Source organism: Haemorhous mexicanus, chromosome 29 (genome assembly GCF_027477595.1).
Source record: "Haemorhous mexicanus isolate bHaeMex1 chromosome 29, bHaeMex1.pri, whole genome shotgun sequence".
Classification (NCBI taxonomy): domain Eukaryota; kingdom Metazoa; phylum Chordata; class Aves; order Passeriformes; family Fringillidae; genus Haemorhous; species Haemorhous mexicanus.
In genome coordinates, this window is record NC_082369.1 from 5,529,047 (window position 1) to 5,547,921 (window position 18,875).

Sequence of the window (18,875 nt, forward strand, 5' to 3'; positions counted from 1 at the left end):
GAACCCTGGGAATGGGTCAGTGATCCCAGGGAAATGCAGGAATGGGTCAGGGATCCCAGAGAAACCTGGGAATGGGTCAGGGATCCCAGAGAAACCCGGGAATGGGTCAGTGATCCCAGGGAAACCTGGGAATGGGTCAGGGATCCCAGGGAAACACGGGAATGGGTCAGTGATCCCAGGGAAATGCAGGAATGGGGTCAGTGATCCCAGGGAAACCTGGGAATGGGTCAGTGATCCCAGGGAAACTGGGAATGGGTCAGTGATCCCAGGGAAACCTGGGAATGGGTCAGGGATCCCAGGGAAACCTGGGAATGGGTCAGTGATCCCAGAGAAACCTGGGAATGGGTCAGTGATCCCAGAGAAACCCGGGAATGGGTCAGTGATCCCAGGGAAACCTGGGAATGGGTCAGTGATCCCAGGGAAACCTGGGAATGGGTCAGTGATCCCAGGGAAACCTGGGAATGGGTCAGTGATCCCAGGGAAATGGGGAGCAAATCCAGGGAAAAAGGTCAGTTCAGGGGAAGCAAATCCCAGGAAAACTGGGAGCAGATCCCAGGAAAACGGGGTCAGTGCAGGGGCAGCAAATCCTGGGAATGGTGTCACTCCAGGAGCAGCCTTTCCAGCCTTTTCCAACCCTTTCCCATTCCCTTTCCAGCCATTCTCCAGCCCTTTTTTCATTTTCCAGTCCTTTTCCAACTCTTTTCCAGCCCCTTTTCCATTCCTTCTCCAGTCCTTCCCCAACCCTTTCTCCAAGGTTTTCCCAGCCCTTTTCCCAAGGTTTTTTTAACCTTTTCCCAGCCCTTTTCCAACCCCTTTTCCCAGCCACCCAGGGAATTCCAGGGCTGGGAAAAGGGCCCAGGGTGGGAATTTCAGGAATGGGAGAATTCCAAAGGGTCTGGAATGCCCTCTAGAGGGCACAGCAAGCCCAGGAAACCCCAAATCCAGGGAATCCCCAAATCCAGGTGTTTCCCTCTGGAAGTGGCACAGGTGGAACATTCCCAGCTTTTCCCTGGAGCTGGAAAATTGGGATTGACTGGGCATGAGAAATTCCCAACTCCCAAACTCCTTTTCCTGCTGGAATTCCATTGGCAGCTCCAAGGAAATGGGGTTTGGATCAGCAGGAATTGCCCCTGGAATGGGCCGGGATTCTCTTCCCAAAGGAAAAATGTGGCACCAGAACCTCCCAAAAACTGAACTCCAACTCCACCCCCAGCCACATCCCAATAAAAACCGGGATGAGAAAGGATCCAAACCCTTCCCCAAACCCCAAGAATTCCCGGAATTCCAAGGATTCCTCACCCTTTGGATGTGCTCATGTCCACGGGCTCATCCCCAGCTGCTGCCGGCAGCTCCACCTTGATGGTGGCTTTGACTTCCCCACTTTTCAGCATTCCCGGGATTTTCCCGGCTCCGGGATCTGCTTTGATCTTCATGTCCCCCTCGGAGCTGAGCTCGGATCCCAGAATTCCTTTGTCCATCCTGAGTTTTTTACTGTCGGGCTCCGAGTCCCGCTCCAGGGCGCGCTTCTGGCTCCGGGTGCGGCATGAGTCCTCACTCATGGTGAGGGCCTGCGGGGCAGCCAGGAAAGGGTTAAAAACGGCCGGGAAAGGGTTAAAAACATCGGGAATGGCGGGGGGGGGGAAATAGCCCGGGAAAGGGTTAAAAACAACGGGGAAAAAATCGCCAGGAAAGGGTTAAAAATATCTGGAATGGCGGGGAAAGTCGTGGGGGAAAATAGATCGGGAAAGGGTTAAAACACTGGGAAAAATCCCCGGGAAAGGGTTAAAAACAACGGGAAAATAGCCCAGGAAAGGGTTAAAAAATAGGGAAAAACCACGGGGAAAGGGTTAAAAATAGGGAAAAAAATCCCTGGGAAAGGGTTAAAAAGAGTGGGAAGAGCAGGGGGAAAATACCCCGGGAAAGGGTTAAAAATATCGGGAATGGCAGGGAAAATCATGGGGAAAAATAGCCCGGGAAAGGGTTAAAAACACTGGAAAAAATCCTCGGGAAATGGTTAAAAATATTGGGAAAATATCCCGGGAAATGGTTAAAAATATTGGGACAATATCCCGAGAAAGGGTTAAAAACACCGGGAATGGTGGGAAAAATCATGGGGGGAAAATCCCGGGAAAAGGGGAGAGAATGGGGAGTTGAAAGTCCCGGGAAAAGTAAAAATTCCCGGGAAAATATCCCGGGAAAAGGCAGACACGAAGGGGTTAAAAATCCCGGGATTTCGGGATGGAATTCCTGCATTTCCAACCAGGATAAAATCTGGGAAAAGTGACCCAGGAAGGGCAGGGAAAGGGAGGGAAAAATCCCTGGAAAAGAGAGGGGAAAAGGGAGGGGAAACCCCTGGAAAAGGGGTTGGAAAATCCCTGGAAAAGGGAGGGAAAAACCTTGGAAAAGGGGCTGGAAAATCCCTGGAAAAGTGGCTGGAAAATCTCTGGAAAAGGGAGGGGAAAACCTTGGAAAAGGGGCTGGAAAATCCCTGGAAAAAGGAGGGGAAAACCCTAGAAAAGGGAGGGAAAAACCTGGGAAAAGGGGATGGAAAAACCTGGGAAAAGGGAGGGGAAAACCTTGGAAAAACCCTGGAAAAGGGGCTGGAAAATCCTTGGAAAAGGGAGGGAAAAACCCTGGAAAAAGGAGGGGAAAACCTTGGGAAAGGGGCTGGAAAATCCCTGGAAAAGGGGCTGGAAAATCTCTGGAAAAGGGAGGGAAAAACCCTGGAAAAGGGGCTGGAAAATCTCTGGGAAAGGGAAGGAAAAACCTTGGAAAAGAGGCTGGAAAATCCCTGGAAAAAGGAGGGAAAAACTCTGGAAAAGGGAGGGGAAAACCTTGGAAAAATCCTGGAAAAGGGGCTGGAAAATCCCTGGAAAAGGGAGGGGAAAACCCTGGAAAAAGGAGGGAAAAACCCTGGAAAAAAGGAGGGAAAAACCCTGGAAAAAGGAGGGGAAAACCTTGGGAAAGGGGCTGGAAAATCCCTGGAAAAGGGGCTGGAAAATCCCTGGAAAAGGGAGGGAAAAACTCTGGAAAAGGGGCTGGAAAATCCCTGTGAAAGGGAGGGGAAAACCTTGGAAAAGGGGTTGGAAAATTCCTGGAAAAAGGAGGGAAAAACCTTGGAAAAGGGGCTGGAAAAACCCTGGAAAAGGGAGGGAAAAACCCTGGAAAAGGGAGGGAAAAACCCTGGAAAAGGGAGGGAAAAACCCTGGAAAAGGGACTGGAAAAGGGGGAAAAGAGAGAAAAAATTCCTCCAGAATCCCAGGGAAACCTTGGAAAAGGAGGATTGGAAGGATTTTTCAGGAATGGGAATGAGGTTGGATTTGGAGGGAAATTCCCAAATAAAATCCTGATGAAAATTCCAATAAAACTTCCAAAGGAAAAGGAGAAACTTGGGCTGAAAATTCCTTTTTTTGTCACATCCTGGGAATTCCTCTCCTGGAATTTTGGAAGCCAAAATTTCGGGAACAGAAAATTCCCAGAGATGAGAAAATTCCAACATTTTCAAATGTTTTCCATGGATTTGCTGCTCCTGAGGATTCCCAGGAGGAATTCCTGGATACCCCAGCCTTGGATCATCCCAAAATTCCTGGGAATTCCTTTTTCTGGGAATATTTTTCTGAGATTTCCCAGGAAAATCCACGGGAATTTTCATCCAATCCTTGGATGTGGCAATGCCAGGGGGAAATTCCTAAATTTATCTTTGGGAATTCAGCGCCAATCCCACATTTTCCATCTCAAACTTTGGGATCCCAACAGGTGGAAAAACGGGATCAGAATCCTGGAAAAGCCTCGCTCCCGGTTTTCCCGGGATTTTGGGATGGGGATTCCCGGGAAAGGAGGGGGAAGGGGGGAGGGGAATCCCCGGATCCCGCTGGAATTCCCCAGCCGGCATTCCAAGGGTTAAGCGCTGCCATTTCCGCGCCATTCCCGAGAAATCTCCGGGAACAAAATGGCAGCGCTTAACCCTTGGAATGCCGGTTGGGGGAATCGGGAATTCCCGCCGGGAATCCCGGGCTGGCTCCGTTTCCCGCCATTCCCCGCGGGAATTTCCCGCCCCCAGATCCCACCGGGATTTTTCCCGATTTTCCCAAATTTCCCCTTGGGAGTCATTTCTCGAGTTAGGAATTCCCTGAAATTCCCAACGGGATTTCTTCTGCTTTTCCCAAATTTCCCTGGAGTTATTCGCCGAGCTGGGAATTCCCTGAAATTCCTGGGATTCCCTGCCCTGGGATCCTTTGGATTCCCGGGATTCCCACCAGGATTTTCCCACCCCCCTCCCCTCCCCCCGGATTATCCAGGACTGGGAATTCCCAGAGTTTGTCCCAAATCCCTCGGGAATTATCTCGAGGTTCCTCCAGAACTGGGAAAAATTTGGGATCAAACCCCTGGAGCAGCTCCAGGAATTCCAACCTGGGAATTCCGGAGCTTCCCAGATGGAATTTTATCCAAGGGAAGGGAAATTTTGGGGAGAAATTTGGGAAATTTTGTGGAATTCCCACAGGGATTGGGGGAAAATCATCTTTAAATTCCTGTCCCTGGAAGTCTGGAGCTCCAAAGGTTCAGGAAAAGTGGGAAAGGAGAATCCCAAATTTCCACTGGAGTGGGAAAAACGGGGAGCAGAGGCTGCCTGGAAAAATCCAGGGGGAATTCCTGGAATTTCTGTGGATTTCCTGGAATTTCTGTCAAATTCCAGGTGGATTTTCCCAGGGGGGGAACTGGAATTCCAGGAGGAATTTGCAGGATTTTATGGGAATTTTGGGAATTTCCTGGTTTCACTGGATCAAAGCCAGGAAAATTCCTGAAAAATTCCTCTTTTCCCACGGGAATTATTCCCAAATTTTCCCCAGCTGGAATATTCAGGACACAAGGACTGAGATTCCCTGGCTGGGATTTTTTGGGAATGCAGAGAGGAAATCCAGGAGCAGAATTCCCAACTTTTCCTGGGATTTTCCAAGCAAATCCTCCCATTATTAATTAATGATTAATTAATAATTAACTAATCATTAATTAATCCTTTTCCCACTGTTGATCTTCCATTCCAAATTCCTCCTTTAAGGGGAAAAATTCCAAGTTTTATTTCTTGGGAAGAGACTGAAATATTCCCGGGTTGATTTAAATATTCATAAGATCATTCACATATTCATGAGTTAATTTGAATATTCCTGAATAAATTTGAATATCAATGAGGACCTGCAATCGGATCTTTCTCAATTAATTCCTCATTAAGGAGGGAATTTCCATCTTTAAATGTTCCCATTTTCCAGCCGGGAATGGGGAAATTCCAGGCTGGGAATTCCTTGGAGAGTTGGGATTCCAGAGATTCCCACCGGGAATTCCCTCCCCAGCGGGATCAGCCCAGAGAAAAGCAGGAAAAGCAGCAGGAGAATCGGAATTCCCGAGGAATTTCCTTATTTTTCCACCAGAATTCCCCCATTTTTCAAAAAGGAATTTCCTGGGAATTCTGGAGCCAAAGGATCCCAGGACAATCCCGTCCCTTTCCCGGGACAATCCTCTCCCTATCCCAGGAATTCCAGAGCCAGAGGATCCCAGGACAGTCCCATTCTTTTCCTGGGATCCCCCTTCCATTTCCTGGGAATTCTGGAGCCAGAGGATCCCAGGACAATCCCATTTTTTTCCTGGGACAACCCCGGCCTTTCCCAGGACAATCCTTTCCTTATCCTGGGAATTCCAGAGCCAAAGGATCCCGGGACAATCCCATCCCTTTCCCAGGACAATCCTCTCCCTATCCTGGAATTCCAGAGCCAGAGGATCCCAGGACATTCCCATTCTTTTCCCAGGATCCCTCTTCCATTTCCTGGGAATTCTGGAGCCAGAGGATCCCAGGACAATCCCATTCTTTTCCTGGGACAATCCTGTCCCTATCCTGGGAATTCCAGAGCCAGAGGATCCCAGGACAATCCCATTCTTTTCCTGGGACAATCCCGGCCTTTCCCAGCACAGTCCTTTCCTTATCCTGGGAATTCCAGAGCCAAAGGATCCCGGGACATTCCCATTCTTTTCCTGGGACAATCCTCTCCCTATCTCGGGAATTCCAGAACCAAAGGATCCCGGGACAATCCCATCCCTTTCCCAGGACAATCCTCTCCCTATCCCAGGAATTCCAGAGCCAGAGGATCCCAGGACATTCCCATTCTTTTCCCAGGATCCCTCTTCTATTTCCTGGGAATTCTGGAGCCAGAGGATCCCAGGACAATCCCATTCTTTTCCAGGGATCCCTCTTCCCTTTCCTGGGAATTCCAGAGCCAGAGGATCCCAGGACATTCCCATTCTTTTCCTGGGACAATCCTCTCCCTATCCTGGAATTCCAGAGCCAGAGGATCCCAGGACATTCCCATTCTTTTCCCAGGATCCCTCCTCCATTTCCTGGGAATTCTGGAGCCAGAGGATCCCAGGACAATCCCATTCCCACCCTGGGATCCCCCTTTCCCTTTCCTGGGAATTCCAGGCCCGCAGGATCCCCGGGCCCAGGGCGGGATCAGGGTGGATCCACCCCAGGAGAAATCCCGGAATTCCTGCAGGGAAAGGGGAGAGGGAAACCTGAACAGGTGAGACCAGGACAGGTGAGAGGGGACAGGGGGGAGGGGACAGGTGGCATCTCCACCGGGCAGGTGAGAACCCAACAGGTGAGACCTGAGCAGGTGAGAACCTCCCCAGGTAAAGAGCTGTGGGGGTGGGGGGGGAGAACCTGCACAGGTGAGACCAGGACAGGACAGGTGGGACCTGCATGAGACAGGTGGGACCTGCATGGGACAGGTGAGACCAGGACAGGTGGGACCTGCATGGGACAGGTGAGACCAGGACAGGACAGGTGAGACCAGGACAGGTGGGACCTGCATGGGACAGGTGGGACCAGGACAGGACAGGTGAGACCAGGACAGGTGGGACCTGCATGGGACAGGTGAGACCAGGACAGGACAGATGAGACCAGGACAGGACAGGTGAGACCAGGACAGGTGAGACCTGCACGGGACAGGTGGGACCTGCATGGGACAGGTGAGACCAGGACAGGACAGGTGAGACCTGCACAAGTGAGACCTGCACGGGACAGGCGAGCACTGACACAGGTGAGGATCTACAATGGAGAACACCTGCCCAGGTGAGCCCAGCCCAGGTGAGAGCCCAGCCCAGGTGAGCCCTGCCCAGGTGAGCCCAGCCCAGGTGAGAGCCCAGCCCAGGTGGGAGCCCAGCCCAGGTGAGCCCAGCCCAGGTGAGCCCTGCCCAGGTGAGCCCTGCCCAGGTGAGCCCAGCCCAGGTGAGAGCCCAGCCCAGGTGAGAGCCCAGCCCAGGTGAGAGCCCTGCCCAGGTGAGAGCCCTGCCCAGGTGAGAGCCCAGCCCAGGTGAGCCCAGCCCAGGTGAGAGCCCAGCCCAGGTGAGAGCCCAGCCCAGGTGAGCCCAGCCCAGGTGAGCCCAGCCCAGGTGAGCCCAGCCCAGGTGAGAGCCCAGCCCAGGTGGGAGCCCAGCCCAGGTGGGAGCCCAGCCCAGGTGAGAGCCCTGCCCAGGTGAGCCCAGCCCAGGTGAGCCCAGCCCAGGTGAGCCCTGCCCAGGTGAGAGCCCAGCCCAGGTGGGAGCCCAGCCCAGGTGGGAGCCCAGCCCAGGTGAGAGCCCTGCCCAGGTGAGCCCAGCCCAGGTGAGCCCAGCCCAGGTGAGCCCAGCCCAGGTGAGAGCCCAGCCCAGGTGAGCCCTGCCCAGGTGAGAGCCCAGCCCAGGTGAGCCCAGCCCAGGTGAGCCCAGCCCAGGTGAGCCCAGCCCAGGTGGGAGCCCAGCCCAGGTGAGAGCCCTGCCCAGGTGAGCCCAGCCCAGGTGAGCCCAGCCCAGGTGAGAGCCCAGCCCAGGTGAGCCCAGCCACGCCTCCTCCCTGAGCACTCCCAGCTCCAAACCCTTCCCAAACCCCAAAATCCCAAAATCCCCCAAATCCCCAATCCCACCTCCACAGGACAATCCCAGCAGGAATTCCAGGAGCTCTGGATCCTCTGGAATTCCCAAATCCCTTGGAAAATCCGGGAGATTTCCTCAGGAATCGGCTCAACTCCCTCGGGAATTCCCGGGGATTTTTGGGAAAGCTCCAGGAGAAAATTCCAGGCTTGTGTGGCACAGCAGAGACTCCCCATCCCACCAAATTCCCACCAAATTCCCGGGAATTCCCAGGAATTCCCAGCTCCTACCTGTCAGGGAAGGTCATGGGGTCCCGCCGGGATGAGCCGGAGCCGAGGATCCTGCGGGAACAGAGAGAGGGGTGAGAATTCTGGGAATTCTGGGAATTCCCACATTCCCGAGGGAGGCAGCTGGGGTTTGGGAATGCTGGGGTTTGGGAATGCTGGGGTTTGGGAATGCTGGGGTTTGGGAATGCTGGGGTTTGGAAATGCTGGGGTTTGGGAATGCCACAACGACGGCTCCACCATGAAAATCGGGAATATCGGCACGGCCCCGCCCCGGGATTTGGGAATCCCAAAGTACAACACAATCCTGGGAATGGGGATTTGGGAATTCTGATTCATCCCGTGAATTTTCCAGGCATTGAAATCCATGGAATTCCCAGATTTCCCCTCATTCCCAAATTTCCATCCATGCAATTCCCAGATTTCCATCCATGGCATTTCCAGATTTCCCATCATTCCCAGATTTCTCTTCATTCCCAAATTTCCATCCATGCAATTCCCAGATTTCCCATCATTCCCAGTTTCCATTCATGGAACTCCCAGATTTCCTGTCATTCCCAGATTTCCCGTCATTCCCAGATTTCCATCCATGGAATTCCCAGATTTCCCATCATTCCCAGATTTCTCTTCATTCCCAGTTTCCATCCATGCAATTCTCAGATTTCCCATCATTCCCAGATTTCCATTAATGGAATTCCCAGATTTCCCATAATTTCCATCCATGGAATTCCCAGATTTCCATCCATGCAATTCCCAGATTTCCCATCATTCCCAGATTTCTCTTCATTCCCAGTTTCCATCCATGGAATTCCCAGATTTCCCATCATTTCCATCCATGCAATTCCCAGATTTCCCCTCATTCCCAGATTTCCAACCATGGAATTCCCAGATTTCTCTTCATTCCCAGTTTTTCTGGGCCGGGAGCAGCTCCCGGAGCCTTCGGCCATTCCCGTTTTTTTCCGGCCGCTCCGGCCCCGTGATCCCGGGAATTCCAGGGGGAATTAGCAGAGCTCACCCAGAGCTGGTGGTGGTTAAGAGGATCTGGGAAAATCCCAGGAAATCCTTTGGAATTTGGAGCCGCCCTGGCCGCTTTTCCCGGAGTTTGGGAAGCTCAGAGGATCCAGGAAAGCTGGAATTCCTTGGATTTCCCTGGGAATTCTGGAATTCTGGAATTCCAGCTGTGTTAAAGCTGGGGATTCTCAGCAAGGAACCCCCAGGTGGATCACGAGTGGGAAAATCCTGGAAAAGTTTGGGATCTGTGGGAAAAACTGGAGAGGGAGCAGCAAGGAATTCCTGGGAATTCCTGGGAGCAGCCTGGAAAAACCTGGGAATGTCCCTGCCTGATCCCTGAGCTATTTCCCAGCCCAAAGCATCCCAGAATTCCATAAATCCATGGGAAAAGAGGGATTTATTCCCTGTCGGGATTCATCTCTTTGGAATTTCATCCCTGGTTCGGATCCGGAATTTTGGGGATTTGAAACATTCCCAGAGCAGCCCAACTTCCATCATTCCCAACTTCCCATCACTCCCAGCTTTCCAGCATTCCCAACTTTCCACTATTCCAAACTTCCTTTCTTGCTGATTCCAATTCCAGCCTCTTTCCCGGAGATCCCTGACAGATCCCAGCCCCTCTCCAAAATCCACAGCAGATCCCAGCCCCTCTCCCAAAATCCCTGACAGATCCCAGCCCCTCTCCAAAATCCACAGCAGATCCCAGCCCCTCTCCCAAAATCCCTGACAGATCCCAGCCCCTCTCCAAAATCCACAGCAGATCCCAGCCCCTCTCCCAAAATCCCTGACAGATCCCGGCCCCTCTCCCAAAATCCACAGCAGATCCCAGCCCCTCTCCCAAAATCCACAGCAGATCCCAGCCCCTCTCCCAAAATCCACAGCAGATCCCAGCTCCTCTCCCAAAATCCACAGCAGATCCCAGCCCCTCTCCCAAAATCCCTGACAGATCCCAGCCCCTCTCCCAAAATCCACGGCAGATCCCGGCCCCTCTCCCAAAATCCACAGCAGATCCCAGCCCCTCTCCCAAAATCCATGGCAGATCCCAGCCCCTCTCCCAAAATCCATGGCAGATCCCAGCCCCTCTCCCAAAATCCATGGCTTTCCCCCCGATCCCAGCCCCTTTCCCAAATTCCCAGGCACATTCCAGCCCCTTCCCTGCTCATCCCTAGCACCTTTCAACCCCTTTCCCAAAATCCAAGGGATTTTGCCACTTCCCTCTCCTCTCCCAAAATCCCTGGCAGATTCCAGCCCCTTTCCTGGTGATCACGGGATGATCCCAGCCCTCTCCCAACACCCACAGCAGATCCCACACCAATCCCAGCCCTTTCCTGCTGATCCCAGGCCAATCCCAGCCCTTTTCTCAAAATCTCTGTCACATCCAGTCCCTTTCCCAAGATCCCAGATCGATTCCAGCCCTTTCCTGCTGATCCCAGGTTGATCCCAGCCCAATCCCAGCCCTCTCCCGCTGCTCCCAGATTGATCCCAGCCCCTTTCCCAAGATCCCAGACCGATCCCAGCCCCTTTCCCAAGATCCCAGACCAATCCCAGCCCTCTCCCGCTGCTCCCAGATCGATCCCAGCCCCTTTCCCAAGATCCCAGGCTGATCCCAGCCCCTTTCCCAAGATCCCAGGCTGATCCCAGCCCCTTTCCCAAGATCCCAGGCTGATCCCAGCCCCTTTCCCAAGATCCCAGGCTGATCCCAGCCCCTTTCCCAAGATCCCAGACCAATCCCAGTCCCTTTCCCATTGATCCCAGCCCTCTCCCACTGCTCCCAGATTCATCCCAGCCCTTTCCTGCTGATCCCAGGTTGATCCCACGCTGATCCAAGCCCTTTCCTGGTGCTCCCAGGCTGATCCCAGCCTCTTTTTCAAGATCCCAGGCCAATTCCAGCCCTTTTCCCAAAATCTCTGCCACATTCCAGTCCCTTTCCCAAAATTCACAGCAGATCCCAGCCCTTTCCTGCTGATCCCAGGTTGATCCCAGCCCAATCCCAGCCCCTTCCCACTGCTCCCAGGCTGATCCCAGCCCTTTCCTGCTGATCCCAGGTTGATCCCAGACCAATCCCAGTCCCTTTCCCACCAATCCCAGCCCCTTCCCACTGCTCCCAGATTGATCCCAGCCCTTTCCTGCTGATCCCAGTTTCTTTCCCAAGATCCCAGGCTGATCCCAGCCCTCTCCTGCTGATCCCAGCCCTATCCCAGTCCTTTCCCTCTGCTCCCAGATTGATCCCAGCCCTTTCCTGCTGATCCCAGGTTGACCCCAGGCTGATCCCAGCCCTATCCTGGTGCTCCCAGGCTGATCCCACTCTCTTTCCCAAAATCCCAGACCAATCCCAGCCCTTTCCCACTGATCCCAGCCCTTTCCCACTGCTCCCAGATTGATCCCAGCCCTTTCCTGCTGATCCCAATCCCTTTCCCAAGATCCCAGACCAATCCCAGTCCCTTTCCCACCGATCCCAGCCATCTCCTGCTGCTCCCAGTCCCTTTCCCAAGATCCCAAGCTGATCCCAGCCCTGTCCCGGTGCTCCCAGGGCAGCTCCCGGCGCTGCCATCCCGGATTCCCAAAGGCCTCCCTCCCTCCCTCCCTCCCTCCCTCTCTCTCTCGCTGTCACTTCCTGTGCCTCTCCCAGCTCCGGTTCCCGGCGGGACGGAGCGGTCCCGGAGCCCAGAGCTGGGATTGGAGCATTCCCGGGATTTGGGACAGCTCGGGAATTCCAGCCCGAGCAAGGCAGCAAAATCCCGGACAAGCCCAAGGAAAACTGAGCAGTGGGCTGTGAAAACCGTGGGAAACCGGGGAAAACCAGCCAGGAAAGGCTTGGGAAAAGCCGGGATGTGAATCCCAGCTCTGATCCCGAGCGAGGCATTCCCGGTTGGAATTCTCGTGCGGGGCCACTCCCGGGAAAAGTGCGGAGATGCTCGGGAAAAGCCGGGATGCGAATCCCGACCCCGCATCCCGGCGGGATCCCAGCCCGGGAGCCGTTCCCGGCTGGAATTCTGCAATTCCCGGCTGGAATTCTGCAATTCCCTGTGCCCACCGTGTGCTGTGCGGGGCCGGGATCGTCCCGCATCCCCCCGGACCCCCGGGATTCCCGAGATCCCCCCGGGGCAGCGCAGCCCGGTGCCGATCCCGGTACCGATCCCCATCCCCGGTACCAATCCCGGTGCCCATCCCGGTGCCGGTGCCCATCCCGGTGCGGATGCCAGCGCCGATCCCGATCCCGGGCAGCGCATCCCGGTGCTGATGCGGATCCCAAAGCCGGTGCCCGTGCCGGTGCCATTCCCGGTGCCCCGGGCGCAGGAAGGGCGGCCGGGGACTCTTATTGTGACACGGCCCCGGCCCGGCCCGGCCGCACGGCCCGGCCGCGGCCACCGCGGGGCTCCGGCACCGGGGGGCACCGGGGGGCACCGGCCACGGGGACAGCGCGGGGGATCGCGGCTTTGGACAGCGGGGATTGACCCCCGGGGACACCGGGGAGGGTCGCGGCGACCGGGGGGTGACCGGGGGGGTGACCGGGGGGTGACCACGGGGTGACCGGGGGGGGTTTCGGGGGGTCCCGGTGTCCCCCCGTGTCTCTCCGTGTCCCCGGTACGGAGCGCGGGGGGGGGGGGGGAGCGGGCACGGAGCGCTCGGGGCGGCGGCGGAGGAGGAAGAGGAGGAGGAGGAGGAGAAGGAGGAGGAAGAGGAGGAAGAGGAAGCAGCCCGGCGGAAAGCCCGCAGCAACTTTCCCAAACAAAAGCCGGCGGCGCCCCGGGGCGCCGGGCGGGCGGCGGAGTTGGTGCTCCCAGGGGGACGAGCCCCGGGATCCCGGAGCGGCCCCGGTGCCGCGGGCTCGGGGCTCACGGGCGGCCGGGGCCGGAGCTGCGGCCAGCGGGACTTTGCACTTTCCGGGCTGCCCGCACGGCCAGGAAATGCCGGAACTTCCCCGGCAGCTCTCCCGCATCCCGGCCTCCGTTCTCCCAAAACCCCGGCGGTGCCGTTGCTCCGGTACCGGAGCCAATAAACGCGGGGAGAACTTTTACCGGGAGAACTCGCAGGGCGCCGCTCCGGTTGCTCCGCGCCGCATCCGCAGCGAGCTCGCCCCGCGCTCCCGGCTCCGCTCCGCTCTCCCCGCGCCGGCCCCGCCGCTCTCCCGCTTGTTGCGGGGCTTTCCCGGTGGCTCCCGTGGCCGCCGCGGCTCCCGGTGCCGATAATGCGCTCCTCACACATGGAGTCGCGGCGGCACCGGCAGAGCATGCGCGGGGCGGGGCGGCCGAGCGGCGGGGCCGGCGGAGGGGACAGCGTGGGGACAGTGGTGAGACAGCGTGGGGATAGCGGGGGGACAGCGGGGGACAGCGAGCGGACAGCACCGGGAGCGCCCCGGGGCCGCACCGGGCCGGGCCCCTCACGGCGCTGCGGCCGCCGCCGCTTCCGGGCGCGGCGCGGGGGGAGCCGCGGTTGTGTCGCGGGCCGCCATTGGCCGCGGGGGTCGCGCGGATGATGAGAGGAGGGCCCTGATTGGCTGGAGCGGCGGGCGGGGGGCGCGCGGGCAGCACCGCGCTGGGAGAGGCCACGTGGAGAGAGGGGACAGCGAGGGGACAGCGGGGACAGAGAGGGGACAGCGAGGGGACAGCGGGGACAGAGAGGGGACAGCGGGGACAGAGCGGGGATAGAGAGGGGACAGCGAGGGGACAGCGGGGACAGCGAGGGGACAGCGGGGACAGAGCGGGGATAGAGAGGGGACAGCGGGGACAGAGAGGGGACAGCGAGGGGAGAGAGAGAGGACAGCGGGGACAGAGAGGGGAGAGAGAGGGGACTGGGAGAGGACAGAGAGGGGACAGCGGGGACTGGGAAGGGACAGAGAAGGGACAGTGGAGACAGAGCGGAGATAGAGAGGAGACAGCGAGGGGAGAGAGCAGGGACAGCGAGGGGACAGCGGGGACAGAGAGGGGACAGCGGGGACAGTGGAGATAGAGAGGGGACAGCGAGGGGAGAGAGAGGGGACAGCGGGGACTGGGAGGGGACAGAGCAGGGACAGCGAGGGGACAGCAGGGACAGAGAGGGGACAGCGGCGGTGGCCGATGGTGGCTTTGGGAGGCACCGGGATGGGGACAGGGCCGGGCCAGCCCAAGGAGAACCCCCGGCCCCAAATCGCAGGAAATTCCCTGAAAATCGCCGAGCTCCCCAAATCCCAGCAGATCCCCCCAAAATCCCAGGAAATCCCCCCAGATCAGCGCCCGGCATCCCCAGGATTTTGGGCAAAGACTTTTCCAGGGAAGCTGGGCTGGAGCCAAATCCAAAATCCCAAATTTCAATTATTTCCCACCAAATTAATGGCAAAAGGAATCGGGAGCTGTGGGATTATTGATTATTGATTATTATTCCCAGATCCCTGCTGTGCTTTCCCAACTCATTCCCATTTTTCCCTCGCCCTCCAATCCAAAAAGAAATCCCTAAAAACCCCAAATTCCTGGAGTTGGGAAGGATTTGGGAATGTGGAATCCAGGCAGGATCGGGAATCCCAAATATTCCTGCAGGGGGGGAACACGGGGATGATCCCAGAAAAAAATCACCCCAAAAGCTGGAAAATCCTATGGATGCCACCCTAAAAGTGGGAAAATTCCAAGGATGTCACCCCAAAACCTGGAAAATTCCATGGATATCACCCCAAAACTTGGAAAATTCCAATGGATGCACCCCAAAGTGATGAAAATCCAATGGCTAACACCAAAAACTTGGAGAAATCCAATGGACAACGTCCCAAAGCTGGAAAATTCCAGGGATATCACCCAAATTTTGGGATAATTCCAGGGATTCCATCCCAAAACTTGGAAAATTCCATGGATGGCATCCCAAAACTGGGAAAAATTCTATGGATAACGCCCCAAAGCAGGAAAATCCAGTGGATATCAACTGGAAAAATCTAATGGATACCATTCCAAACTGGAGAAATTCCATGGATATCAAGCAAAACTTGGGAAATCCCATGGATGCCATCCCAAAATGGGGAAATCCAATGGACATCACCCCAAACTGGGAAAAAAAATCCAGGGATTCCATCCCAAAGCTGGAAAAATTCCATGGGTATCACCCCAAAAAGCTTCCCTGGATAAAATCCCATCCCACTGGAAGCGGGAATGTCCCGGGACGGGAAAGATCCCAAAGTTTTTCAGATTCTTTTGAATTCCTTCTCCAGTTTTCTGCCTCATTCCAGAGGCTACCAGGGAAGATTTTGGGATTTCCTGGCTCTTCCCTCAGGGAGAGGTGGGAGTGGGGATGGAATTCCTGCCTGGAACGGGATGGGATGGAATTCCCAGGGAAGCTGAGGCTGCCCCTGGAGCCCTGGAATGTTCCAGAAGGGAAGGATCCAAGGAAAACTTGGAGCTGCTTCCAGAGGGGCAGGGAGTTCCAAAGGAGCTGGAGAGGATTTGGGATGAGGGGCCCAGGGAATGGATTTGGGATTTGGGAATTCCAGGGAATGGATTTGGGATCTGGGAATTCCAGGGAATGGATTTGGGAATTCCAGGGCCCAGGGAATGGATCTGGGATTTGGGAATTCCAGGGAATGGATTTGGGATTTGGGAATTGCAGAGAATGGATTTGGGATCTGGGAATTCCAGGACCCAGGGAATGGATCTGGGATTTGGGAATTCCAGGATACAGGGAATGGATCTGGGATTTGAGAATTCCAGGGAATGGATCTGGGATTTGGGAATTCCAGGGAATTGATTTGGGATTTGGGAATTCCAGGGCACAGGGAATGGATTTGGGATTTGGGAATTCCAGGACCCAGGAAATGATTTGGGATTTGGGAATTCCAGGGAATGGATTTGGGAATTGGCCCAGGAAATGATTTGGGATTTGGGAATTCCAGGGAATGGATTTGGGATTTGGGAATTCCAGGACCCAGGGAATGGATTTGGGATTTGGGAATTGGCCCAGGGAATGGATTTGGGATTTGGGAATTCCAGGGAATGGATTTAGGATTTGGGAATTCCAGGGGCCAGGGAATGGATTTGGGAATTGGGAATTGGCCCAGGGAATGGATTTGGGATTTGGGATTTGGGATGGGAATTCCAGGATACAGGGAATTGATTTAAACTGAGAAAGGGAAATTTGGGTGGAATTTTGGGAGAGAATTCCTGGCTGGAATGGGGTAGAATTCCCAGAGAAGCTGTTGGGATGCACTGCAGAATCCCAGGATTTGGGATGGACCCTTGGGATTCACCAGAAAATCCCGGGATTTGGGAGAGAACCACACAGATTTCACCCAGATCCACACAGACCCCAGATCTTCCCACCAGCTCTCAGCTTTTCCAGCAGGTTTTGGGGAAAAGCCCCGGATTTGGGCACTTTGGGACAATCCTGCAGTCCTGCCCCAGCCCCTCGGGTTTTCCAGTGCATCCCAGAGTTTTCCAGGGCATCCCTGGCTTTTGGGGCAAACCCTGGGAGTTTTGAGGAGCACCCTCCCAAGTTTTCCAGCAGATCCTCGGATTATCCCACAAATCCTCAGGATTCACTCAGAGCCTGGGGTTTTCCAGCAGAATTCCAGGATTTGGGGCAAACCCTCAGGATTTCCTGCAGAGTTTTGGTACAAATCCCTGGATTTTGGGACAGCCCCTCAGGTTTTACAGCAGAGCCCCAATTTTTCCAACAGACCCTCAGATTTTGGGACAAACCCTCCAATTTTGGGACAGACCCCTGGATTTTCCAGTAGAAAATCCCTCAAGTTTTCCAGCAGAGTCCTGAGTTTCCCTGCCACCCCTGAGGTTTTCCAGTCCATCCCCAGCTTTCCCTTCAGCTCCACAGATTTTAGGACAAACTCTCCAATTGTAGGCCAAACCCTCAGATTTTGCCCCAGACCCTCAAGTTTTCCAGCAGCCCCTGGGATTTTCCAGCAGATCCTCAGCTTTTCTCCCAAACCCCTCAGTTCTCCCAAAACCCCTCAGCTTTTCCTGCATCCCAGCTTTTCCCTCCAACCCCTCAACTTCTCCTGTACCCCTCAGTTCTCCCCAAATCTCTCATCTTTCTCCAAACCCCTCAATATTTCCTGCACCCTTCAGTTTCCCTCAAAGCTTTTCCTGCATCCCCTGTTTTTCCCTTCAACCCTTCAACTTTTCCCCAAACCCCTCAGCTTTTCCTGTACCCCTCAGTTCTCCTCAAACCCCTCAGCATTTCTTGCACCCTTCAGTTTTCCCCAAACTCCTCAGTTTTCCCCGAAACCCTCAGCATTCTCTGCACCCCTTGCTTTTCCCCAAACCCCTCAGCTTTTCCTGCATCCCTGTTTTTCCCTTCAACCCTGCAACTTTTCCCCAAACCCCTCAACTTTTCCTGTACCACTCAGTTCTCCCCAAATCCATCAGTTTTCCCCAAACCCCTCAGCGTTTCCTCACCCACCCCTCACTGCTTTCCCCAAACCCCTCGGTATTTCCTGCACCCCTCACTTTTCCCCCAAACCCCTCAACTTTTCCTGCACCCCTCACTTTTCCCCCAAACCCCTCAGCTTTTCCTGCATCCCCATTTTTCCCTTCAACCTTTCAACTTTTCCCCAAACCCCTCAACTTTTCCTGCACCCCTCGCTTTTCCCCCAAACCCCTCAGCTTTTCCTGCATCCCTGTTTTTCCCTTCAACCCTTCAACTTTTCCCCAAACCCCTCAACTTTTCCTGTACCACTCAGTTCTCCCTAAATCCTTCAGTTCTCCCCAAATCCATCAGTTTTCCCCAAACCCCTCAGCGTTTCCTCACCCACCCCTCACTGCTTTTCCCCAAACCCCTCGGTATTTCCTGCACCCCTCACTTTTCCCCCAAACCCCTCAACTTTTCCTGCACCCCTCACTTTTCCCCCAAACCCCTCAGCTTTTCATGCATCCCCATTTTTCCCTTCAACCTTTCAACTTTTCCCCAAACCCCTCAACTTTTCCTGCATCCCTCACTTTTCCCCCAAACCCCTCAGCTTTTCCTGCATCCCCATTTTTCCCTTCAACCCTTCAACTTTTCCCCAAACCCCTCAACTTTTCCTGTACCACTCTGTTCTCCTCAAATCCCTCAGTTCTCCCCAAACCCCTCAGCGTTTCCTCACCCACCCCTCACTGCTTTCCCCAAAACCCCTCGGTATTTCCTGCACCCCTCACTTTTCCCCCAAACCCCTCAACTTTTCCTGCACCCCTCACTTTTCCCCCAAACCCCTCAGCTTTTCCTGCATCCCCATTTTTCCCTTCAACCTTTCAACTTTTCCCCAAACCCCTCAACTTTTCCTGTACCACTCAGTTCTCCCCAAATCCTTCAGTTCTCCCCAAACCCTTCAGGTTTTCCTGAACTCCTCACTGTTTTCCCCCCAAACCCCTCAGCATTCCCCGTTCCTCTCCCCGCACATCCCCGCTCCTTTCCCCGCTCCTTTCCCCGCACATCCCCGCTCCTCTCCCCGCACATCCCCGCTCCTTTCCCCCCTCCTCTCCCCGCACATCCCCGCTCCTTTCCCCCCTACTCTCCCCGCACATCCCCGCTCCTTTCCCCGCTCCTTTCCCCGCACATCCCCGCTCCTTTCCCCGCTCCTTTCCCCGCACATCCCCGCTCCTTTCCCCGCACATCCCCGCTCCTTTCCCCCTCCTCTCCCCGCACATCCCCGCTCCTTTCCCCTCTCCTCTCCCCGCACATCCCCGCTCCTTTCCCCGTTCCTCTCCCCGCACATCCCCGCTCCTTTCCCCGTTCCTC

The 18,875-nt window shown here is 55.3% G+C and overlaps 1 protein-coding gene across 5 annotated transcripts in view; it reads right to left on the bottom strand.

The window, feature by feature from the left end:
* Nucleotides 1-18,875, bottom strand: part of GATAD2A (GATA zinc finger domain containing 2A) — a 41,709-nt gene that overhangs the window by 21,823 nt on the left and 1,011 nt on the right. For 3 of the 5 annotated variants that reach the window (XM_059869726.1, XM_059869730.1, XM_059869729.1), the window contains exons 2-3: nt 8,184-8,234; nt 1,300-1,568 (exon numbers count right to left, since the gene is read on the bottom strand). In XM_059869726.1, the coding sequence (XP_059725709.1) occupies nt 1,300-1,559 (260 nt within the window). In that variant the 5' untranslated portion in view covers nt 1,560-1,568; nt 8,184-8,234. Of the gene's footprint in view, nt 1-1,299; nt 1,569-8,183; nt 8,235-9,192; nt 9,802-13,207; nt 13,350-18,875 lie in introns of those variants that run through there. The other 2 variants (XM_059869727.1, XM_059869728.1) reach the window with 2 other exon arrangements.